The 20,893-nt window shown below is 52.7% G+C and overlaps 4 protein-coding genes across 4 annotated transcripts; 1 reads left to right on the top strand and 3 right to left on the bottom strand.

Annotated features, from left to right (window-relative positions):
- Window positions 1–285: 285 nt before the first annotated feature.
- Window positions 286–2,616, bottom strand: N7532_007751 (anaphase promoting complex subunit CDC16; the record flags this gene model as incomplete). The annotated part of the gene is made up of 1 exon (XM_056620243.1): window positions 286–2,616. The coding sequence occupies one exon, from the start codon at window positions 2,614–2,616 to the stop codon at window positions 286–288; it is 2,331 nt and encodes a 776-aa protein (XP_056471049.1).
- Window positions 2,617–3,078: 462 nt separating this feature from the next.
- Window positions 3,079–3,946, top strand: N7532_007750 (Saf4/Yju2 family protein; the record flags this gene model as incomplete). The annotated part of the gene is made up of 2 exons (XM_056620242.1): window positions 3,079–3,370; window positions 3,429–3,946. 2 exons carry the CDS (start codon window positions 3,079–3,081, stop codon window positions 3,944–3,946), a joined length of 810 nt encoding a protein of 269 aa, XP_056471048.1.
- A 398-nt stretch (window positions 3,947–4,344) lies between these two features.
- Window positions 4,345–16,186, bottom strand: N7532_007749 (histone acetyltransferase TRA1; the record flags this gene model as incomplete). The annotated part of the gene is made up of 4 exons (XM_056620241.1): window positions 4,345–5,028; window positions 5,083–15,807; window positions 15,898–16,055; window positions 16,135–16,186. 4 exons carry the CDS (start codon window positions 16,184–16,186, stop codon window positions 4,345–4,347), a joined length of 11,619 nt encoding a protein of 3,872 aa, XP_056471047.1.
- Window positions 16,187–17,502: 1,316 nt separating this feature from the next.
- Window positions 17,503–20,260, bottom strand: N7532_007748 (protein phosphatase 2A regulatory subunit RTS1; the record flags this gene model as incomplete). The annotated part of the gene is made up of 9 exons (XM_056620240.1): window positions 17,503–17,646; window positions 17,835–18,171; window positions 18,242–18,369; window positions 18,429–18,599; window positions 18,657–19,010; window positions 19,073–19,132; window positions 19,162–19,644; window positions 19,734–20,087; window positions 20,237–20,260. The coding sequence occupies 9 exons, from the start codon at window positions 20,258–20,260 to the stop codon at window positions 17,503–17,505; spliced, it is 2,055 nt and encodes a 684-aa protein (XP_056471046.1).
- Window positions 20,261–20,893: the final 633 nt, after the last annotated feature.

Raw genomic sequence — 20,893 nt, 5'->3', positions numbered from 1 at the left:
AAAAGTATCTATGAAGTGTTGGCCTGCCTCAGTAGAAAAGGGAAGACGTGAGAGAACATTTGAATCCTCTCTATTAGTCGCAATTATTTGTGAATTCAGTGACTGTGGAGTGCGCCTTACTAGTACAGAACTACCCTAAGTTACCCCAGTAGTCACCTTGGTATCCAAAAACATGAAAACATCCCATCACCTCCCCGGTTTCTCCTTCCAAACGCCGGCTGAAATGCTAATGAACATGAATCTCACGTCGGTTTAACACATGAAAAAAACTAATAGCTACGGGCATTACTTTCGTGGATGACCCCGGCCAGACCGCGGACCCCGATTTCCGGCGGGCGTCTCGATCGAACTCGACCCTGGGGTCACCGGCGCTGCAGCACGTCGTGAACGACCCCCTCGGACTCGGTCCATCGCCCTGCGCAACATCCCATCCGCCTCCTCATCGAGTTCCATTTCAACTGTATGAGCATCCCCGGAGCCGGCAACAGGTGTCACTGCATGGGTAACCTCATCAGTCCACTCTTCTGTGTAAGTTCCCGGAGGCATACGCCTACGCGAATCTTCTGGCATCACTCGGTCCTTACCCATTGTCTCACGGGTCCGGTTTGCGCCCCTGTTGTTCGATCTTGAACCACTCTCGCCAGTCTTGCGAGGCTTCTCGCTACCCTCATCGGCCCACATATCGAGCGCACGGGAAAGCAGTGTGCCGGCGGCTCCCGCACCACCTGCAGCATCACCACCACCGCTGGCTCCCAAGACACGAACGGCCTCGTGCAGGACAGTCACAGCTTCTGAGATGCGACCCAGCTGCATGAGAATCAGACCACGCGAAGTGTGTAGTGACCCGACCAGGCCACGGTCTTCATAGCCTCCCACCCCAGATGCCGTAGCCACTGCCGCAGAGCCTCCCGCACCACCGCCCAGGAACGGCGAGTAGCCCATGCCTTTTCCTCTAGCACCGACACGCACGCATTCATCAAATTGAGCAAGAGCTTCGTCAAGATGGCCCATTCGGCGGAGTGCATGGCCCAAATTCGCACGGGTTGCAATCCACGCGGCAGGCTCACAGTTTAGAGTATGAGCCAGCTTCAACGTTTGTTGGAACAGTTTGGCGGCCATGGGAAGGTTGTTCTGGTGGTAATGCACCACACCAAGCTCATTCACTACAAGCGGGTCACCTCCCAGGGGATTGGACGATTCATTGGACGGCAGACTGGGGGTGGAACCAGGAGCACCTGTCGACATGGAATACGCCGCGTTGAGATATTCCAGTGCAAGAGTCATGTTGTTCAGTGCGAGGTGCTGCATCCCAAGGAAAAGCTGAGGCAAGTGACTGCCCTGAAACAGACGTGCAGCTGTGCTGTATGCTGCAATTGCTTGATCATGTTCACCCTCGGCGGCAAAGGTATGTGCAAATCCGATCCATGCAGGCGCGGAATGGGGGTCAAGGATTGAGGCCTTGGAGAAATACCGTCGGGCCTCGGCAATTTTGGATACTGCAAGGTAGTACACACCAATAGCCAGATAGGTGTAAGGTTCTTCGGGGGCATGGTCCGCTAGGGTATGCGAGAGCAGAAAAAGGGCATTGGTGGCCCCGGTCTCGTACAGACAAGCCAGATGGAGAGGATAAACTCCGGGGGAATGGCCGATATGACGATGTGCGGGAATGCTGGGGCTGTTGATGTTTGTTTCTTCGTTGGATTGAGAAGCACAGAGGATGGAAGTGGTGAGCTCCAGAGCTTCAACAAAGCGACACTGCGTAAACAACGCCTCAGCGCGTGCCAGAAGGATATCTGGGTTATCTGCAAGGTTGTAATGTGTAGAAAGAGTCTCCGTCGCATCGGAGAGAATATTTGGCGCGGCGTACTTGGAAAGACGGGTGGTGTAAAGCATTTTGGTGAATTCGGCCGCTTCTTGGGCAACGGCCTGGTCAGGTGAGGACACCGAGTCGAAGTCCAGTGATTCGAGGAATTCAAGTTCCTCGGCGGGCGACATGAGCGAGTTCTTCATGAGTTGATCAAACGCCTCGAAACACTGCACGTCAATGCGCACTGCATCCTTGTAGCAGTCCCGGGCACGATCGAATGCGTTCTGCTTTGCAAAGCACAGGCCCCTCAGATAGCACATGGCGGCCTCAAATCGAACGTTGTTAGAATCTTCTCTTTCGCGGTCATCCCCTCGCTCGCCTCGCGAGGTAGGGTGCTTGCCATTGCGCAACGTGACATGCTGGACCTTCCGGCGGCTCTTATTGTTGCGAATCAAGTCAGTGGGATTGTGCTCGCCAAGGATCGTCAGAGCTTGGTCGAAATTGTTCTGTTTAATGTAGCAATGGGCGGCGAGGTAGCGACAGGCGGTGCTGCGTGCGATCAGGTCTTTGCGGGATAAGAGGGCCAAGGCGCGGGTGAAGTTGTTGTTCGAGAAGTGGACTTGGGCCAGCCAGAAGGCGTCGGAGTCATTGTCTTCAAATTCATCTATTCTTAGCGTGCTTGCTTCGGACTCAGAAGCATCAGGAAACTTACTGGTGAGTGCAAGAACCTTGTCACCGATGTAGATGGCAGATTCATGCTGGCCGCGATTCAGCGCGTCCTGTCGCCAGGACCGCAGGTATTTCTCCATGGCGAAGGGTTAGACACGTCAACGCCTGACAGGAGAAGATTGGGAAAAGACAACGGGCATGGGCTGCGGCAATCCGCCTTCGGAGAATTTGGCAGTCGGGCGGCGCGGTGCTGTTCGCATGGAGCGGGTCGACGGTGGACAAACAATGGCCCGTGCACAGGGCCGCCGTGGAGTGGGATGAATGCGCGTCGATGGGAAGGGATGCATCAAAGGGGAGAAGATGGCGTTGAAAGAGACGAGAATCTATATAGCACGCTGATTTCCCCCAAAGCTCCCGCGCTTCGTGTCTCGCGCTTTCCTATTCCTCTGGACTCGTTGGACTGTATGCACGTGATTTAAAGGTCACGTGGAGATAGGCTGGGAGATCCGCCACTTCGACTGCTTTCTACTTGTTCCTGCTCCAGCATCTCCTCGCGCCACTTCTTCTTCACCTATCCCCAGAGAAAGACCGCAGACGCCAGAATGTCCGAGCGAAAGGTCTTGACGAAATACTACCCTCCCGACTTCGACCCGTCGGCGATCGGGCGCACACCCAAGCACTTGCGCAAACAGGGTCCCAAAGTCATCACCGTCCGATTGATGGCCCCATTCCCCATGAAATGTACCAACTGTGGCGAATATATCTATCGCGGGCGCAAGTTCAATGCGCGCAAGCAAAATCTGGAGGAGAAGTATCTCAATATCCCGATCTACCGGTTCTTCATTCGGTGCACACGATGCAGTGGTGAGATCACCTTTCGGACCGATCCGAAGAGTAAGTCCTCCTTCGCACTAGTTGGTATTCTCGAATGGTGACGCTAACACATATTTAGATATGGATTATGAATGTGAGCGTGGCGCAAAGCGTAACTTCGAGCCATGGCGAGACGCGAAGGACGGTAAATACAACGAAACGCAAGAAGAGACGCTCGACCGACTAGAGCGCGAGGAAAATACGGAACAAGAGCAACTTGAGCGTGACAAGATGGCCGAGCTGGAAGAGAAGATGCAGGATTCGAAGCGGGAAATGGCAGTTGCAGATGCGCTGGATGAGATCCGAACTCGGAATGCCCGCATTGCACGAAACGAACAAAAGGGCGACGATGTGGCTTTGGACCTTGTTCACAATGAGGTGGATGAGGCTCGACTGCAGGCCGAGAAGGAAGATGAAGAGGCCGCGCGTAAAGCATTCAGGACGGAAACCGGAGAGAGGGTTAAGCGAATCGTCGAGGACCACGAGGCGCCGAGTCCCTCGATGCCACCACCATCGGCGTCTTTCACCACCGCGAGAGTGAAGAAGACCAAGAAGAACAACCCGCTCGGCATCAAGAAGAAGCCTTCTTTGGTTTAATCCTTTTCAATTCTTTGTTTCATTGGCGCTGGCGTCTGGTGATTTGCGATCAAGTCAAGCAAGCTCTCTACTTTTCCAAGATTTCTGCTAGCGTCTACGAATACTAAATGTCACGTTTTTCACGAAATACTTGAATGATTCAAAGTAAATTAAGAAAGCTAGTACTTGTCTACTAAGTAGAAAAACATGTAGAAAAACATGAAGCAACAAAGTCATACAAGAAGTAAATCGGTATCATAATGATCACCCTAGAAAGAGAGTAGTTTACCCTCACCAATGCGCCACGCTCAAAAGCAAGTAGAAAACCCATAGAAGCCACCCTTGGGTAGCCAGAAAAAGAGAGAGATGCATTTTTGCCACCAAGAACGAACAAAACAAAAGCAAGAAGCAAGCCTCACTCAAAGATATGGCATCCACAAAGCATCGCAGGAAGCCAAGTGTTGAGGGTTAACCGCCCGGGAGATCAAATCGATCGAGGTCTGGTTGGCAGGCAGGTTACCCTCCGGCGGACTGGCAAGGCTGACGGCGCGATTGACAATGATCTCGCTGTTGTTGTAGACCAATTCGCGGAGCTGAGGAACGAGCAGTTGACCACGGTGTTGAGCGGTAGCCCAGAACATCATCTCGTCACGCACGAAAACACTAAGCTGTTGTTCTAGCTCGTGACGAGGCTCCGTCAAGCAACGTGCAATAGCCATCATGGCACAAGCGAACAGACCTTCAGTAGCAATGGGGCCCAGCAGAGTTTGGATGTTGGGGGTGAAGCGGAAGGGAACCTGCTCTGGATTGTAGAAGATAGCCTTGGCCGGATTGATTGTCGGGATCAGCTCCGCTCCCCAGATGTCACCCGTCGATCGAGAAACCAAGATCTTGTTGGGGTAGCGGTTGCCAATGTGCATCACATAGGTCATGAACGCAACTGCGGCATACTGGTACGCAAACTGTCGACGGAAGAGCCAGAAATCGGCGAAGTTGGGATAGGTTTGCTGGAAGTACTCTAGTACCACAGTACTGGGAACCCATTTATCTTGGATTGCGGTCAGGATCTCAGTCCGAAGAATCTGCTGTTGATCGGCCGTGCGCTGTTTGGAGTTGTTAGCAGTGTCATGTGGAGAATTTCCGCCGGGGTCACTCACATTTTGCTTTGTCTCTGCCAGAGAACGCATGCGATCCATGGTAAAGAGCACTGGCTCGTCCTTGTTGATACCAACCCGTCTGCAGTAGTCCTCGTAGATGCCTTGCATGGAGATGTATGACGAATCGTCGCGAACCAAGCGAATGTGAGGCGCCAATGGCACCATCAGTGGAAGATGGAAGTAGAGGTTACGGCGTCGGCTGTCCTTCCGCTTGGCCAACAGACCATTGAAGATACGGAACAGCTGCAGGATGCGCTCCTCGCGACGGCAGTGGCGTGCGGCGGGGTGCTGTACGGCGAATGCATGGATGCTACCGTCATGGCCACGAATCTTGAGACGGCGGTGGCAGACACCAATGCCACGAACCAAGTCCACGTCAGGCAAGAAGCGGTCAATGCGGACAAAGTCCTGGTTCTTGTCCTTGTGAAGCAGATACTGTCCAGGAATCTCGACCTCATCGAACTTGAGGAACCGGAATTCGCTCAGGTGTGGCGAGTAGGTCTCAAGGAATCCGGTCTGGGTTCGGCGATCCAGCTTCTCCTCAAACTTGTCACGCCAGCGACGCAGCTTCTGAATGTACTCGTACATTGTAGGCTTCTTGACTACGAAGTCCGCCTCAAAAGACTTGCGGATATGCGCCGGAAGGATTGTCTCGGCGAACCGGGTGATATTGGCCTCAGTGGCTGGCGGAAGCTTGGTATCCTGCGCATAGGATTGGGGCATACGACCCACATAGGCCAGCCCATCGTTCAGAAGGGCAACAATAAGACGGTATGCATCCTCGTCGGGGGGACACTTGAAGTTCTTGTGGATTTGGTCGACCATTGTCTCCATAGACAGAGCAAGCAGCGGGAAAGCGGTCTTGAGACCGGACATGATTTCATCGGAGTATTCCCAGGGCTTCTTGAGCGGCTCCTTCTCGGTTGATTCCGAAGGGTTAGGCTGGTTCTGCTGTTGAGGGGTGCCCTGTCCTGGAACTTGAAGGTGACCAGGCTGTCCATGGTTCTGCTGCGCAGGAGTTTGACCAGCTTGTCCCTGACTGGGACTTTGGGCTTTTCCTTGGTGCGGTGAGGCTTGCATCTGGTTTTGTTGCTGGGCAGGAGATTGGTTGGGCGCCTGCTGGTTCGGGGCAGGAGACTGGCTTGTCGGCAAGTTGGTGTTTTGACCGGCTGGCGAGGCGCTGGGGGCTGGCGCGCTAGTCGGGGGCTTCTGGGCTGGAGATGCTTCGCCTCCTGCGGGAGGCTTCGAACTAGGCGAAGATCCCTGCTGTTGCTGCTGCTGTTGTCTGGCACGGTTGAGCTTCTCTTGCTTCTGATCATGCTGTTTCTTGATACTGAGCATGTCCTCCCGGTTCGTGCGCAGGAGGAAGAAGAGGGCCTGGGGGAACAACTTGGCAATCTTCACAAGAACGGCCTTGCACAGACGAGCCTCGCGGTGGGATAGGCTAGTCAAGAGCTGAGGAATAAAGGTAATCCAATACCAGACAGGAGTATCACCCTTGAAGTCTTCGAAGGCCTTCGCAATCTGGCCCTCCTCATTGTCCAAACTGAGAAGCCACAAGATACGGCTGAGCAGCTTTCGCGACTTGGCGCTCTTGTAAAGACCAGCAGCTTCCAGGTAGCAGCTGACGGCGTTGCTAGCCAGTTCGTAGTCGGAAGAGTCTGCCTTGAAACGCTGGTCACTGTACTGTCCCCACTCAGACCAGGCCTTTGCGAGACGCAGATCATAGTAGAGAGCAACACCAAATGCTTCGTTGGCCTCGGTGACATGGTCCAGCTTGGCCAGGAACATTCCCTTCAGAGTATAGAACTCCGCCTTTTGTTGAGGGCCAAAGTAGTTGAGGTTGGTGTTGTTGATTACATCCAAACCACTGTTAAGCTCCTTGGGGTTCTGGTAGTGGCACTTGGCCTGCTCACGCAGCTTAAGGAACGCCTCCTGGATTTCGATGTTCGGAAGCGTGTAGATGCGACTGAGCTGATTGATGCACACCTCGGGCATCTGGTGCTTTCGTGCCACGTGGGCAAAGCGGTTAATGATCCAGGCGGTCTCGTGGTATCCACGGTAGGCGTAGGAGTTGCTGGCCACATTGTTGGTCTGAGGGGGAAGCAGACTAAGGTAAGTGCCGTTGATAAGCTGGAAAATGTGCTGGCGCCAGGTAACAAGGTCCTGCCACGTATTGATATCGTCCCAAAGGTTCGGCAAACGATCCCGCCACGTTCCAAGCAGAAGCTTCAGTTCCGCTGATTTGGTATCCAGGTTCCGCTCATTGGTCTGGGCCAAGCTGCCACAGATGTGACTGGCATCGTGCAATTCAACCAACAGTTGGAAGTGCTGCAATATGGGAATGTGGGCATTGGTAATTCGCTTCGGCAGTTGCAGCCACTTGCGAATCGAGAGCTGGATAGATTCATCACAGACGCTGTTGAAGTCCTGCATGTTCTCCTTCTTCACGTGGTACTGCAAAAGAGCCATGAATGCCTGGAAGAAGGTGCGTCTCGGTGTAGGAGCATCCGAGACCGACTTGATCAGAGACTCCAGCTGTTCCCTGTTGCCTTCGCTCTGCCAGTTCTCGATGTTGCGCCAGGCAGACTCCAAGAGTAGATCATTCAAGTTCTCGTGTTTGGCGAAGTCACTCAAGATGTCCCACTGCTGGAGCTTCTGGGCGCAAATGAGCCAGTGATCTTCCCACACAAAGTATTCGCCCTGCGAGAACGGCATGGCTCCTGAACGAGCTTTGATTTGTGCATTCTCATACAGTTGTTGAGACTTATCCCACATACCCTGTTGCTCATAGGAAAGGGCCGCGTTAGTCTCGACAAACCGGCAACGGCGTCGCCAGGTTCCGTAGAAGAAATCGTCCTCTTGGAGGCCGGCATAAACTTCAACCAGTGCATCAAGGTTGCTCTCACGCACAGTGGATGTGTCGATGATAGGGTTGACAGCACTTTCCTCAAGGTAGGTAGCAGCAGTGTACCAGGCATCGTAAGTACGGCTGAGGTATTTCATGACATGAGGAGGGACCTTGAAGCGAGGACGGGCCCGGACAACTCCCTCCAGAAGGGCTTGTACCACGTTCGGGCGCTTGTCCAGCTGTCTCTGGTGGTACTCGCGCGTGAGCAATGTGACCATGCCCTTTTCAAGATCAATGCGATCTTCCTTGGTTAGTGTTGACCAGAAAATAGGGAAGAGCGTGGTCCACAGCTTATACGACACGCTGGAGTCGGTGTGCTGGAGTTGGATAAGAGGTTCGATCAAGTCACGAACCCGAACGTCACCGACATCCGACATGAAACGCTTGCGCTCAGCAACAAAGGTCTCCAACTGGCTGTCAACCATCACATCCGATTTCCTCGGATCCTTCTCGCCACCGGAAAGCAAGAACGACAAGGGCATGAGTGTAAAATCGTCGGAATGGAGGCGAGCCGACGTGTTCATGTCCACGCATCCAAGGATTAAATGCGAGGCCTGCGCCAGCCAGAAAGAATCGGCAAGGGTATCCCAGTTCTGGCAAGTAAGAACATAGCTCAAGCGTGAGCTGGCGAGTCGAGTCAGACTCTTATCGAAGATGCCCATGAAGCGATTGCGCATCTCAACTTCCTGCGCTCTTGTGCCGATCAAGAAAGCGTGCTCTAGTCGGACTGTCAATTCAGTACGAGTTATCTTTTGGTCCTCGTAGATGCGAATAACCAAATCGAGGAACTTCTTGAGCATTGTCTGATCAGGTCGAGACTCGAACAGCAGCATTTTGTGAAGGACTGCTGTCTTTTCCTTCAGAGTAGGCCAGGACTCGGTTGAGTGGAAAATCCAAGACTCTGCCATCCCCAAAACCTTGCTGCAAAGCTTGATGTTCTGGGAACGCTCCACGATTGAGGCCAGAACGCTGAGGAAGGGACGCCGCTGGTCGCCGAGGTGGGACATGCGGACCGAAATCAATTCAATTGTCTTGGAAATAAGATCAACGCCCAGCTCAACTTCTTGTTGATCGGGGACTCCCTCAGCAGGCTTTGGTGTTTGCCCGTTCTGGCCGTTCTGGCCACCGTTCTGGGTGACATTTTGGGTGGTCGACGCTGCGACGTGTTCTTTGGCCAGTTTTTGAGAGAATGCCTTCATGACAGCAGGGATATGGGTGTCGATCTCCGCAGGTTTGAGTTTGGACAACGTCCAGAGGGTGTTCAGACTGGACACGTAGTTGCTTGCTGAAAGCGTCTCGGTAGCAATTGCCGACAGGTAAGTCGCGAACTCTGAAGGCGTGCTTTCTGTGTCCATAGCGTCTTCATCGTCGGGCTGGTCATCGGGAATAGCCTCAAGAACACGGCGAACAGGAGGGGGCAGCTTCGGCGAAATTTCCATGTCTTCTTCGAGGCCGTGCAAACAATCCTGGATTTCGGGGTTGTCCGACTTCAAGGGCTTCTCAAGAAGCTTCTGGATGATCGGAAGGCGAGCTGTAATCCACTCGTCTGGTTTTGCAGCAATGAGAACACGCAAGACCTGAAGAGCATTGATCATGAAGGTGGTCTGCTTGTCATCAGGCTTATCTGCCTTCTCTCCAGCCAAAATAGGCTCAGTGGCCTTCTGGTACAAATCAATATCGAGGTCTCCCCAGTATCCGGGCGAAAGAAGATTTCTCAGTAGACCGATGGCTTTGTTGATCATTTCACCAGTAGGCACGGGCGGCGTCTGCTTGGACGAGGGCAATTGGCGGATATGGGCAGCAGGAACCAAGAAGCGCTCTGTGGTGGTGGTGATGAACGTGATGAGATACTTAATCAACGCACCACGAAGCTCAGGGGGAACAGAATAGTCGGCTTTAGAGGCAGGAGGTCCCAGGGAAGGTGATTGAGACGCTCCTTCGGCCTCTTCCAGCTTACGCTTCTTGGTATTGGGCGATTCGATAGCTCCATTAGGCACATTTCCGTGGCTTTCTGTGGTCTGGGCTCGCTTCTCCTCCCAGTGCCAGATAAGGCCAATGAGATTCAGCGCCAGTTTCTTGCTGTCGTTGGAGGCATTAATCGGTCCCGCAATTTTGATGAGCGAGGGCACAATGAGGGGAATGAAGTGCTCGCGAGAATCATAGAAGAGATCAGGCTGTCGAACCAAGAATTGGAAGATGCTCATTACCTGCTGTAAGTTGGCGGTCTCCTCGGCCAGGATCCGGCGAGGCCATTTGGCCCACAAGGGATACCGGGCTTCTGCGCCTTGGTTACCAGCAGTGCGCGTGGGTAGCACCGGAGCAAGAACATCGAGGGCTTGAGTGACGAGAGCTCGGCCTTCATTCTGGTGGGCTCGCAGCAATGCGACGTACACTTGAATCACAATCTTGAAGGGCGTCTCGTAGTGGGCGATAAAGTAACTGATCAACACGTACGCACCGTACTTGTTGATAATATCTTCGAGACGGATGTAATTCCAGGCGAACTTGATAATGTCCTTGCGAGAATCTTGCACGGTCTGCGAATGGTATTTGATCAATAGGGCAGACAGTTGAAGCAATTCCATGCGCGAGTGGTCGACACCTGCTTGGCTCGATTCCTCGCTCAGGTCGGCCAGCTGGGGTTTCCACAGACGACTTTGGATAGATTCGGTCATGCTCTTGTCCATCAATTTAGGGCCGGTGGATGGGCCATTCCACGAGACCTGGACATCCATCGCAAAGATCGGGTTGACCAGATGGCGGAAGGCATAAGTCTTTGTCTTCTGAGAGCAAGCCCGTTGGCTGTAAAGATCAAGGCAGCGCATGATGACGGAGCGTCGGTAATCTATCGACTCGTTGGTAATGATGTGCTGATAGATGAACTTGGGGAGGGCCAGAGTGCGCTTCAATTCATCTGCGGAAAGACCATCAATAACCTCGAAGAGGAAATCCAAGTCGTGAGGGGCTTCCGCAAGGTAGACGGTGAAAACGTCCATCAGCTGATCTTCAGCCTGCTCCACTCTAAGACGCTCATCGGGAGGTAGGCTGTCGCCCCGGAGTTTGCGCTCGAGCTCTCTCCCGGATGTCAAAAGTTTGGTCCTCAAGTCCGCGTGAGAAACGAGCCAGCGCTTGGTAGAAGAGTACGAGCAGATGGAATACGCAACGTAGATACCATTGATGGCGGCGGTGTTTGTGCCATCAGTGTTCTCAGGTGTGAAAGCGTTCGAGATGAATCCCTCAGTATCGGCTACTACAGCATTCCGCAGGGTTTCACTCTCGGGGTCGGCCAGGATCTGCCCGAAGAAACGACCAAATCGCTCGTCTTTGAAGCGTGCAAGGAAAAATGCAAGACTCTCCTTCGGATAGCGGTTAAGATACTTCACAAGAGGCTTCCGGAAAGGGCTGTGCGAAGTTCGTCGAAGCTTTTGCTCAAGGTCAAGAACCTTGTTGACGAGGTGCTCCATAAAGGATGTGGCGGCGGGAGGAAGTAAGTGGAAAATATTAAAGATTGCAGCCACAATCTTCATAGCAGGGTTCTGTTCAACCAAGCTGAAAGAAACTTTTTGGAGTACACTATCGTCGGCGATGACCTTCATGTGGTCCAACAGACGAGCACCTATCTCCACTTTGAAGTAATTGGTCAACAATGTCAAGAGCCTAGCCAGTCCATCCAGACCAGCGACGCTCAAGCGCTTGGGATCCTGGAGGTTCATAAGGATAGGACGTAGACCGTTTTGGAGCAAGTCCTTGGGGAGCTTGTTGGTCTGGGTCAGAACATCCTTGAGACCAGCGTTCGCGGCTTCGATTACTTCGGGTGAACGAGAGTAAAGCGACTTAAAGAAGACTGAAATGATGCGAGCGCGACTGGTGTTGTTCGGGGTGTTGGCAAATTCCTGAAAATTCATTGCCATCGACAGCAGACGCAAGCAGGCAACACGAAGATTGACGATCATTTCGGCATTCTTGAACTCGTTGGGCTTCGACGCTAGTGATTCATCATCGGCATCGGCAAGAGCGAGCGACTCCAGCATTAATCGGTTGAGGGGCTCATTGAATGTCACGATCTCATTGTGCAAGCTCAAGCAATAGGTGATAGCATCGATGAAGCCAATCTGGGTGGCGAAAGGCAAGGCACGGAGTGGCTTGTTGAAGATTGACTGGAGGAGACGGTCCCGAACAGGGAAAATGAGTTCGTACACCTCGCAGCCCAATTCCTCCTTGAGAGTTGCAAAGCAACGACGACAAGTCTCGCGAACATGTTTGTTCATATGGCCAAGCTCGAAGACGAAGAAACCGCACAAGGCATATAGGCGACTCTTCTCATTCTTGATGTCATCCTTGGGCACCAGCTTGCCGCACCGCTGAAGGATCAAGGTCAGAGTGTCCTGGGACTGGATCCGCGTGGAGGCAGGAAGATCAGGAGGGGTGTCCTTGATGACATAGATCAGGGCCCGAGAAAAGTCGAGGTGTCGCTCATAGAGCCAGGAATCACCAAGTTCGAGCTTGGTGGCCAAAAGTTGGATACCCAAGCTTCCGCCTGCTTTTGTGAACCACTCCTCGCTGTAGCAGCTATGGCACAAGATACGGCCTAGCTGCTGGAAGAATGGAAGCTTAGCTGCTTTCTCGGGAGCACCAAACATAATGCCCGCCGACTCCTTGACAACCAATAAAGCCTGCTCAGCTGCGTCACGAACATGGGCGTTGTCTGAGGAGAGTGTTTCAACTATAGCTTCGGCAAGGACCCGCGAGTCAAGGTAAACGGGACCCTCTCCATTAGCCACATCAAACGCCTTCCGATTATGACGCGCGGTAGCAAGAGCACGTCCAACCTCCAGGATAGCAAAGTGTTTGCAGACATCAGTGACAAAGCTCTTGGCAGTAGTCTCAAGCTCAGGGATCGTTGTAGCAAAGATACACGCCTTGATGAGCTTCTTCACTGTAGCTTCCTGTGCCACCTTCTTCGGGATGGAGGCGGTTCTCTCGGATCTCTCAAGGATGTCGGGCATAGCCGCGAACTTGTTCTCAATGAGATCATTGGCGTGAATTCTGATGAGAGACGCCAAGTCATCGGGAAGGTTCTCAAAGCCGATTTGGAGCTTGAGGTGCGAGCTGAGCATACGGTATGCCTGCTGCTTGTAGTACACATCTGAACCCTTTGCAGAAGTCGATTTGGGGGCTTCCATCAATTTACCGATGGCCAAATCAATGCCGGTGTCAATAGGGAAAGGTCGCTTCTCGCCAGGACCAATTAGTCGGATATCAAAGCTAGGGGTGTCATCAGAGTATTGCTGGAAGTTCAACTCAGGCGGGTGATTCAGGAATTTCCGGTTACGTCCACCAAGCTTTCCAAGAATGCGCATTGTAGTGTGGGCGTGGAAGTGGTTATAAGGATGAGGACGCAGGTGATCCCAAAGAGCGGTCATAAGCTCATCCATAATCGGCGCCATGATGGGGTCCAGGTAGTCGGCTGTGAGGTTGTCCACACAGAGTTCGAGAGTGCGCAGACCTTGGCCAACGAGATCAGAATCAGCACGCAAAGCCACGACTATAGGACGCATGAGGTAGCTCAAATGAGGCAAAAGATGGCTCAGTCGAGCCGGAACCGTCAACGTGAGCTCAACATAGAGATCTCGCTCTTGAGGCTTCCGCGCGGCGAGAAGCAAGTTATTGAAAGTCTCAAGAAGCATTTCGAGGAGAGGAAGAATTTCCTTGTAAAGAAGCTCGAATCGACCGCCACCAATGCTGCGGAAGAGGGACCTCAGCAGGAGGAAATAGTTCATGGGCTCTTCGGCGGTCACAGACAATTCAATACACTTTGTGACAATCTTTGTCACATGTGGGTGGAGCACTTGCTCGTTCTGTACAGAGAAGAGTGTGACTGCCATGAAAGAAAGCTTGAACATTCTCAGGAGAATCTTCGCCTTGGTCATGTCTGAGGTGCCGACTTCGTGGATACGCTCCATGAGGTACTGGAGCACCATTCCGGAGAAAGCGGGTGATGTCGCCTCGCTTGCCAGGAAGAATTGTGGCAGGTGGAGGAGGGCCCCATGTTCAAACATGAGTTCGTGAAGGTAGGGAATTTCGGAATGGAAGACCTCATGGAATGTCGCGGTGTCGATGCAATGGAAAACGGTACCAAAGCTCTCCAGGAGCTCTTTCTCTTCCCGAGACATTGGTGCTGTGTATTGGCTCGCAAGGAAGTCGAAGGGAGAGGAGTAATTAACTTCCGGAGGAGATTGGTCAACGCCATAGTAGCGGAAGACTCGAGCACCTTCGTGGAAGAGCTTCTTGATGACACCAACCTCTTCCGCATTGTATCCATAGGAAACCTCTGACCAGTTTATGGGAACGCTGTTCGGGTCGATTTGGATATCGTCCGGGTTGCAATTCTTCAGCTGGTGGAAGATGTTCTTCAGCCCGTTGATGAGATTTCTAAAAAGGAAGATGTTGTCCGAGACAGGATCACTGCCACGGTCACGGGGGCTAGAGGTCTTGATTGGGGAAGCGGAAAAAATGTCAATTTCATCCCAGTCAGGTGGTTGGTCCGTTTCAGCAAGATAAGACTCGCTTGACGGCTCGGTTTCCTTTCGAGACTCCTTGAAGAACTTGGACACCTTAACCGCATTCTTGAACTGGTGGTTCATAGACGCGAACTTATCGCCAATGGCATCCAAGATCATAATGAGGAAGTACCGAGCCTCGCGCTTATCTTCAAGCTTAGAGATCTTCTCTGCCATATTCAAGAGCAACTTGGCGCTCATCGTCTGGAAACTGGTACCGGGAAAATCATCATGGAGATTCTTGGTATAGACTTCCACTGTCCGGCGGATCTGATCTCGGCTCAAGTGATCACGGACATGGTGGATGAGATCTGCCAGCATACTGTATGCCAATGGTCTCATAGTCTCATAAACTGTGAGACCGTCACCAATCAATGTCCGCTCATCCAGAAGCTCATCGATTTTTTCGAGGAAGATTTTGCGATAGTTGAAGTTGATGATGTGCCTAATCGCAACAAGCAATTCCTTCCGGGCACCAGACTTCTCGCGCGGGCAGTCTTGCAGAAGTCGAACAACAACAGAGGGGAGAGTGGGGAGAAAGTCCTGTAGTTGATGGGCATAGAGACGAAGGAGGTATGCCAAGAAACTCATAGTTTTCACTTGGGCAGTGATGAACTCCCCGAACGCAGCTCTGTTCTTGATCTCCTTGCAAACTCCGGTAAATATTGTACCCTGAGCAGCAGCATCTGCATGAGCTTTCTCTTGTGGCTTGGCCTGCAAAAGCAGAATCGTCTTGATGAGAGGTACGAAAAGCTTGACATTCTGTGGAACCGACGAGCGATGGGTCTGAAAGATCGAGACGACGATAATGGGGCATTCGGCGAGGACCTTGAACGACTGCATGCCCTTCAAAAGAGCATTGCTGGATTGTTGTTCAGGTCCCAGGTCAGAGACAGAAGTGGCAGGTGAGCTCGGTCGGGGAGATTGGAAGTTCTGTGCGCTGGCATTTGGGGTCGACGGCATTCCGGAGGGGGTCGCTTGGTTGGGGGTATCGAAGGTGTCTCGAACGACCTGCTCCATTGTTTGGAACATCTCCTGGATGAGCTCCAAGAAAGGCTGTACCCGGGCCGCGGTTGCCTTTGCTTGATTTCTTTCAAGGTCCATGATGGTTTTCATGCACAGGACAGCATTGTCTTCATTCTCGATGCGCGCGAGGTCCATCAACAGATCAACCATGTCCGCAGCATAAGGTTCGACGTCGGGAGGGGCCATCGGTAACCTGTGGATAGTCTCGAGGATACAGTTCCGGAGTTTCTAGATGGCATCAGCAATTCCTTCTTTCAAGTGTAGACCCAAGTCGCCGAAAGCGATCGGGTCCTCGATCTTCACGGCGTTTAATCTTACCTGTTCGTGAGACATGCTGAAGAAGACAGGGTCCCCCTTCAGGATGGACTTGAAGACCGGCCAAAGCTTGGCCAGGAACACGGGGTAGTTTGCGCCCGCGCATAGTGGCTCGATACTGTCTCGCAATTCAGTTGCGACATTTGCTCGTACTTTCACGTCTGCGAAAGGAGGTCAATTGGTCAGCGAGTGGTCTTTCAAATGTAACAGACGACGCTGCTATCACTGAATCGAACATACCCAGCTTCTCATCCCCCAACTTGCTGGCGTAGATATCGATATTCCGCTCCATGACACCTGGTCAGGGCCCGTCAGACGGCCAATCAAGGGAAGAGGACTGTAGTCACGGCCAGGCCCGGTGGCCGGCTGATATATATCCAGCCTCGCGCAGTGTTTCGCGATCAAAATCAGGGTGGCATATGCGAGGTCGAGGTGCGGTCGAAGCTCTGCGGACTTGGTTGCGGTAATGCCGAAAAGATCGATCGCGGAGAAAGGTAGGATGGGAGGTTCGTTAAGTCATTTAATTGCCGTCGAAATAAGTCTTGAAAATGAGAGACTAGACGGCAGTGAGTGAAATTGAGGAGCCCCGGCAGGGTGGAGGGTGTGGAGGAAGCTAAGAGAGAGCGAGGGTTGGAGATTGAAGCGCGCGAGACCCAAGTGAGCGAAGGACGCGGGCTATCGCAGAGACCCCGAAAAATACACTAGTCCGCTTTGGGTAATTCGGAATGGGTTGATCCGCCCCGGTAACGCGCGCTTGATTAGCGACTAGACGCGCGGGTCCAGGGTCAGGTACATACCACTGTACGCGGTCAGCGGTGTACCACGTCGGGTTCTACAAATTTCAAGTTCATTGCAGTGCTTGCTTGCAAATATAAAACATAAGATAACTCTCTTGACTTTTGGAACCCGTCCACACAGGACTTCGTCGGTACGCAGTCTGGCTTTATGTATTTTCTGGGGTATCTCAATGGACGTACTACTATGTACCTTAGGGTATGGTCATTGGAGCCAACGGTTATGACGGAGCTGCTTACAACACCAATGACCAAGGAGCGCAGGCATCTCAACCCTGCACCAGTGTCGAATTGATTGATGGGCCGTTAAATACTACGGGGAGAAGTCTATCAAGGATTTCACAATATGTCTTGCGATCCTGGGGACAAGAGAGATTTCCCAAGGCGATGTCATGTCTCAGTACTTGTCTAAAGAGAATAAAAAAAGTTGGCAACACATGGAAAGCCACCGACACCTACGATCGGCAGATGGAAACGCCATTCGCACCCTCATTTTCCAGACCCGAACACGGTTCTAAGACGGAGTCCAACTCAGAAATCCGCTCAGCGAGCGCCAACTCAGAGAGAGCCGGCCATAGAAAGGGAATTATCAGAAAAGCCATGTACACAGAGAGGAAAATAAAGAAATAGCAAGGCAGAATGGAATGGCACAGTGAAATAGGGAACCTTAAGAAGGTAAGGGGGGATCGATTCGGGCAGGTTAGGAAATCAAGACGAAGAAACATTTGGTGCAGGCCCGGTTCGCTATGCCATGATTGCAGAAAATCAACGCAAGTCACATGTCCATTATCTGCCTCGTCATCTTGGAAGGCCATTATTTGGTCGAATTGCTTCGGTGCAGAATCTGTACATTGGTCGCGCTGGTACCACTGCCGACCGAGCGTCGTCGCGGGCGGATCTCGCTGCCGCTGCCACTTCGTCGCCTCCGGGTACCTCGAATAGAGCCACGGCGTCGAGTCTGGAGCAAAACGGACGTTTACACGTTAGAATCATGCTGGCTGTACAAGGGTGAACAAGGTTTTTTTAGCAAGAGGCAAATACACGGGTGGTTGCGTTGAAGATTGACAAAAGAAAGACGGGATCCGAATGGGAATGCATTGGATCTGAGTAGCATCGTGACATGAATCAGAAATGCATGAGACTCACCGACGTGGGGGTTCCCTCCCGAGCAGGCCGCTCCCTTGGGGTCTCTGTTTCCTCTTGTAGCTTGAGGGTGTTCAATCGCTGCTGACTCTCATGCGTCATAGCCTCCACTTCATCGATCGGCTCTGGGACGTCAAGAGCCGGGGCTGGGGGAGGCGGTGCACCATTCTTCCGCATGGTCGCTTGCTGTTCGATCAAGTCCCAACGATCCAAACGAGACTTCTCCCGCTGCTCGGCGCTGTTCTGGTGCTCGGTATATTCATGCGAGCATTCGTCAAAAAGTTGGGGGTTAATCTCCATGAACATCTTCATGGCATTGTAAACCATACTGTGGATAGTCCTGTGATGAAAGATTTGTCAGCGAGTGCGAGGAGACGATGATTGTCGAGGATAGAAGTGTGGGTACGAACCTGTTCCAATGACCCTTGGAGTTCTCATAGAGCGGGGCGAACATGATCGGGAGAATGGTCTCAACATTGTCGCTCACGAGGTTACAGAAATACTCGTTGTTCCAGAAGTACAGAGCACGTTCGGCAACCTAAAAAGAAAGTCAATCAGTAGGGGGTCGTTAAATCATATCGTCTCGAGGTTACAGACCTGGAAGTGAGGGCTGGCAACGGACTTGGCCAGCTGGTGGAAAAGAGGCTCTTGCACTTTGGCAAACTCTCCAGGGTCCATCACTTCAAAAATGTCCTCCACCTCATTAAGGTACATGACTTCCTTTGTGCTGTTGGTCTTTGGCCAGTAGCGCAACAATCCGAGAACAACCTATACGCTAATTAGTCAAGTCCAGGATTAAAAATGAGTTCAAGGGCAGTGGCTTACATCCTCGGTAAGGGACGAATCTTTCTCCAAAAACTGGACAATACAGTAGGCCAGTTGAGGATGATACATGCTCAAGCTCTTCACCTTATGCATGGGAAGTAAGACCCGGGTCAAGAAAAGCTTGTGCTCCTCCTTAAGAGGCAGTGCAAAGCCATTGATGATAGAACCCAGGATTTCCAGCAGCTCAGCAATTCCGTTGTGTCTTTCGGTCTCATACATAAACTGGAAGAACACATTGTTGATCGACCGCCGAATGTACGACCGCAGGTTGAGAAATTTGCCGTAAATACGGTGCAGAGTTGTCTTGAGGAAATCACGTTCCCGGGGGTCCTCGGAGTCAAACAGGTCCAGCAACTGTGTGTGTAAGTTAGTTATCGCCGTACACCGGGGTGTGCAAGGTGAATTCGTGGACCCACCTGAAGCACAAATTGATGATCAATGTAAGCCTTTGCAATATTAGTGTTGAAATCCTGGCTCTCGATGAAGCGCAAAAGAATTCGTAGACGACCTGGATGTGGGGCCAGGCCACTTCTAGGACAGGTTCATCTTCCTCAGGATCGAAGGCTTCGCCCTGCGGAGTCATGGGAGGTGGAATTGGCCGGAACAGGTTCTTCGCAAACATCTCCACCACACGAGGATACATGGGCTCCGTGATCACGGACCGGTTGTTGGCAACGTAATCTAAGAGCTCGTGGAGAGCCAGCCTCTTGATCTCTTTGGATTTCATGTCGGCCGTCGGATCGTTGAAGTCGAAGATGATATTGCACTGGTCAATCTTCTGCATGAACAGATCCTGTCGACGGTTGGGAGCCACTTCGTGGAAGCCAGGCAGCTTCTCTAGTTCTCTCTGGCGCTGGTCGGATATGTCGAAACGCGAGGAGTGCTGGCGCTTCGGGGTCCGGATTCCTTCCGACATATCCTTGGGAGTGGTTTGGAGGCGGTCGAAAACATGAGACTTGCGGGGAGGTGCCAGGTCTCCAGGCATCGTCTCAGCGGCACCGGGAGGGGGGCATGCTTAGAAAGTACGATTAGTCCAAGCTCCTGGTTACATTGCGATGGTGAGGGGCAGCAACTTACCGGTGCGCTGGGGCTGATGATCACGCTCGGGGCAACTTGCTGGCCCTGTCTCGTCGGAGTACCTGGGCCATTGTTCGCCGGCTGACCTGCGATTCCCGCTCCTTGAGATACATAATTTTGAGCGGGTGCACCGGTGGCGCCTCCGGACGGGGTTCCAGCCGGGGAAGCATTGTCTGGGGACTTGCCTCGTGAATCATTCAATGATGTTGTAGACGAGGTGGGAGTGCCTTGGTTGGGGGAAGTCGACTGTTGTGTTTGGGAGATGCCGAGGGACGCCTGGTTTTGGGACGAGGAGTTCGAATCTTTCTTCTTCGAGGACTTGTTGGCGTCCTTCGCCCGCGACAACTGCTCATGCTGAAGGAGTGAAAACAGATATTAGCCAGGCAACACTCGTGGAGCCACGGGGGAAGGAGCCGTCCACCATTTGCACGGTGGGGGTGAGGGGGGTAAGAAGAGGAGATGGTGCGGTGCGGTGCGGTGAGCACTCAGAGAGTAACACTTACCACTCTCTGTCTGAAACCCTTCATTTTCACGTCGATATGTAAAGCCTCATGTACACCGCTATGGTTGTCCTTGCCAGCGCAGCAAGCTGCCGCACTCTAGCCAGAGCGACTCAAACGGCGGCAACGGAGAAGAACGCTGAAGGAGGCCACGAGAGGGAGGGGGTTATTTGTATCGACCTAGCACCACAGGTTTATAAGCACACCTAGCTCACACGACGTGTACAGGGTGTCGGGATGAGGTAGATCGATTTCGAGCTATCGAAACCAAATCACTCGAAGGGGTCAGGTCGGGGCCCAATGGCGGCGCTCCAGACGGGTATGTAGCAGCACGCGCACGGGGCAAGACACTTCGGTGTTGGGGAGTAAAGGGACGGCGGAGGCAAGGCGACGGCGAGATCGATCGGAACGTACCTCTCTGGCCTGAAATGGGACAATTGGCGTTCGGAGTGTCGAGAAGACCGGCTGAGTAGCGCAGAGGATGGTCTGGGGCGGGCGTGCTTGATCCGCTCAGAGGGATCTCCGTGTCGCTTAGTGGTAGGCTGGGAGCGGGGGGGATCAAGAGCGCCAGAGCCACCCGATTGCGAGTCGCGACCAGAACGAATTCAGCTGTCGATAAGATGGACGGACTGACAGAGCCAGAAAAGAGCACTGGTCAGG

The sequence above is a fragment of the Penicillium argentinense genome, assembly GCF_028826775.1.
Source record: "Penicillium argentinense strain IBT 30761 chromosome Unknown utg000009l_segment0_segment0, whole genome shotgun sequence".
In the NCBI taxonomy this organism is placed as follows: Eukaryota; Fungi; Ascomycota; class Eurotiomycetes; order Eurotiales; family Aspergillaceae; genus Penicillium; species Penicillium argentinense.
This window is presented reverse-complemented; position numbering and strand designations above follow the sequence as displayed.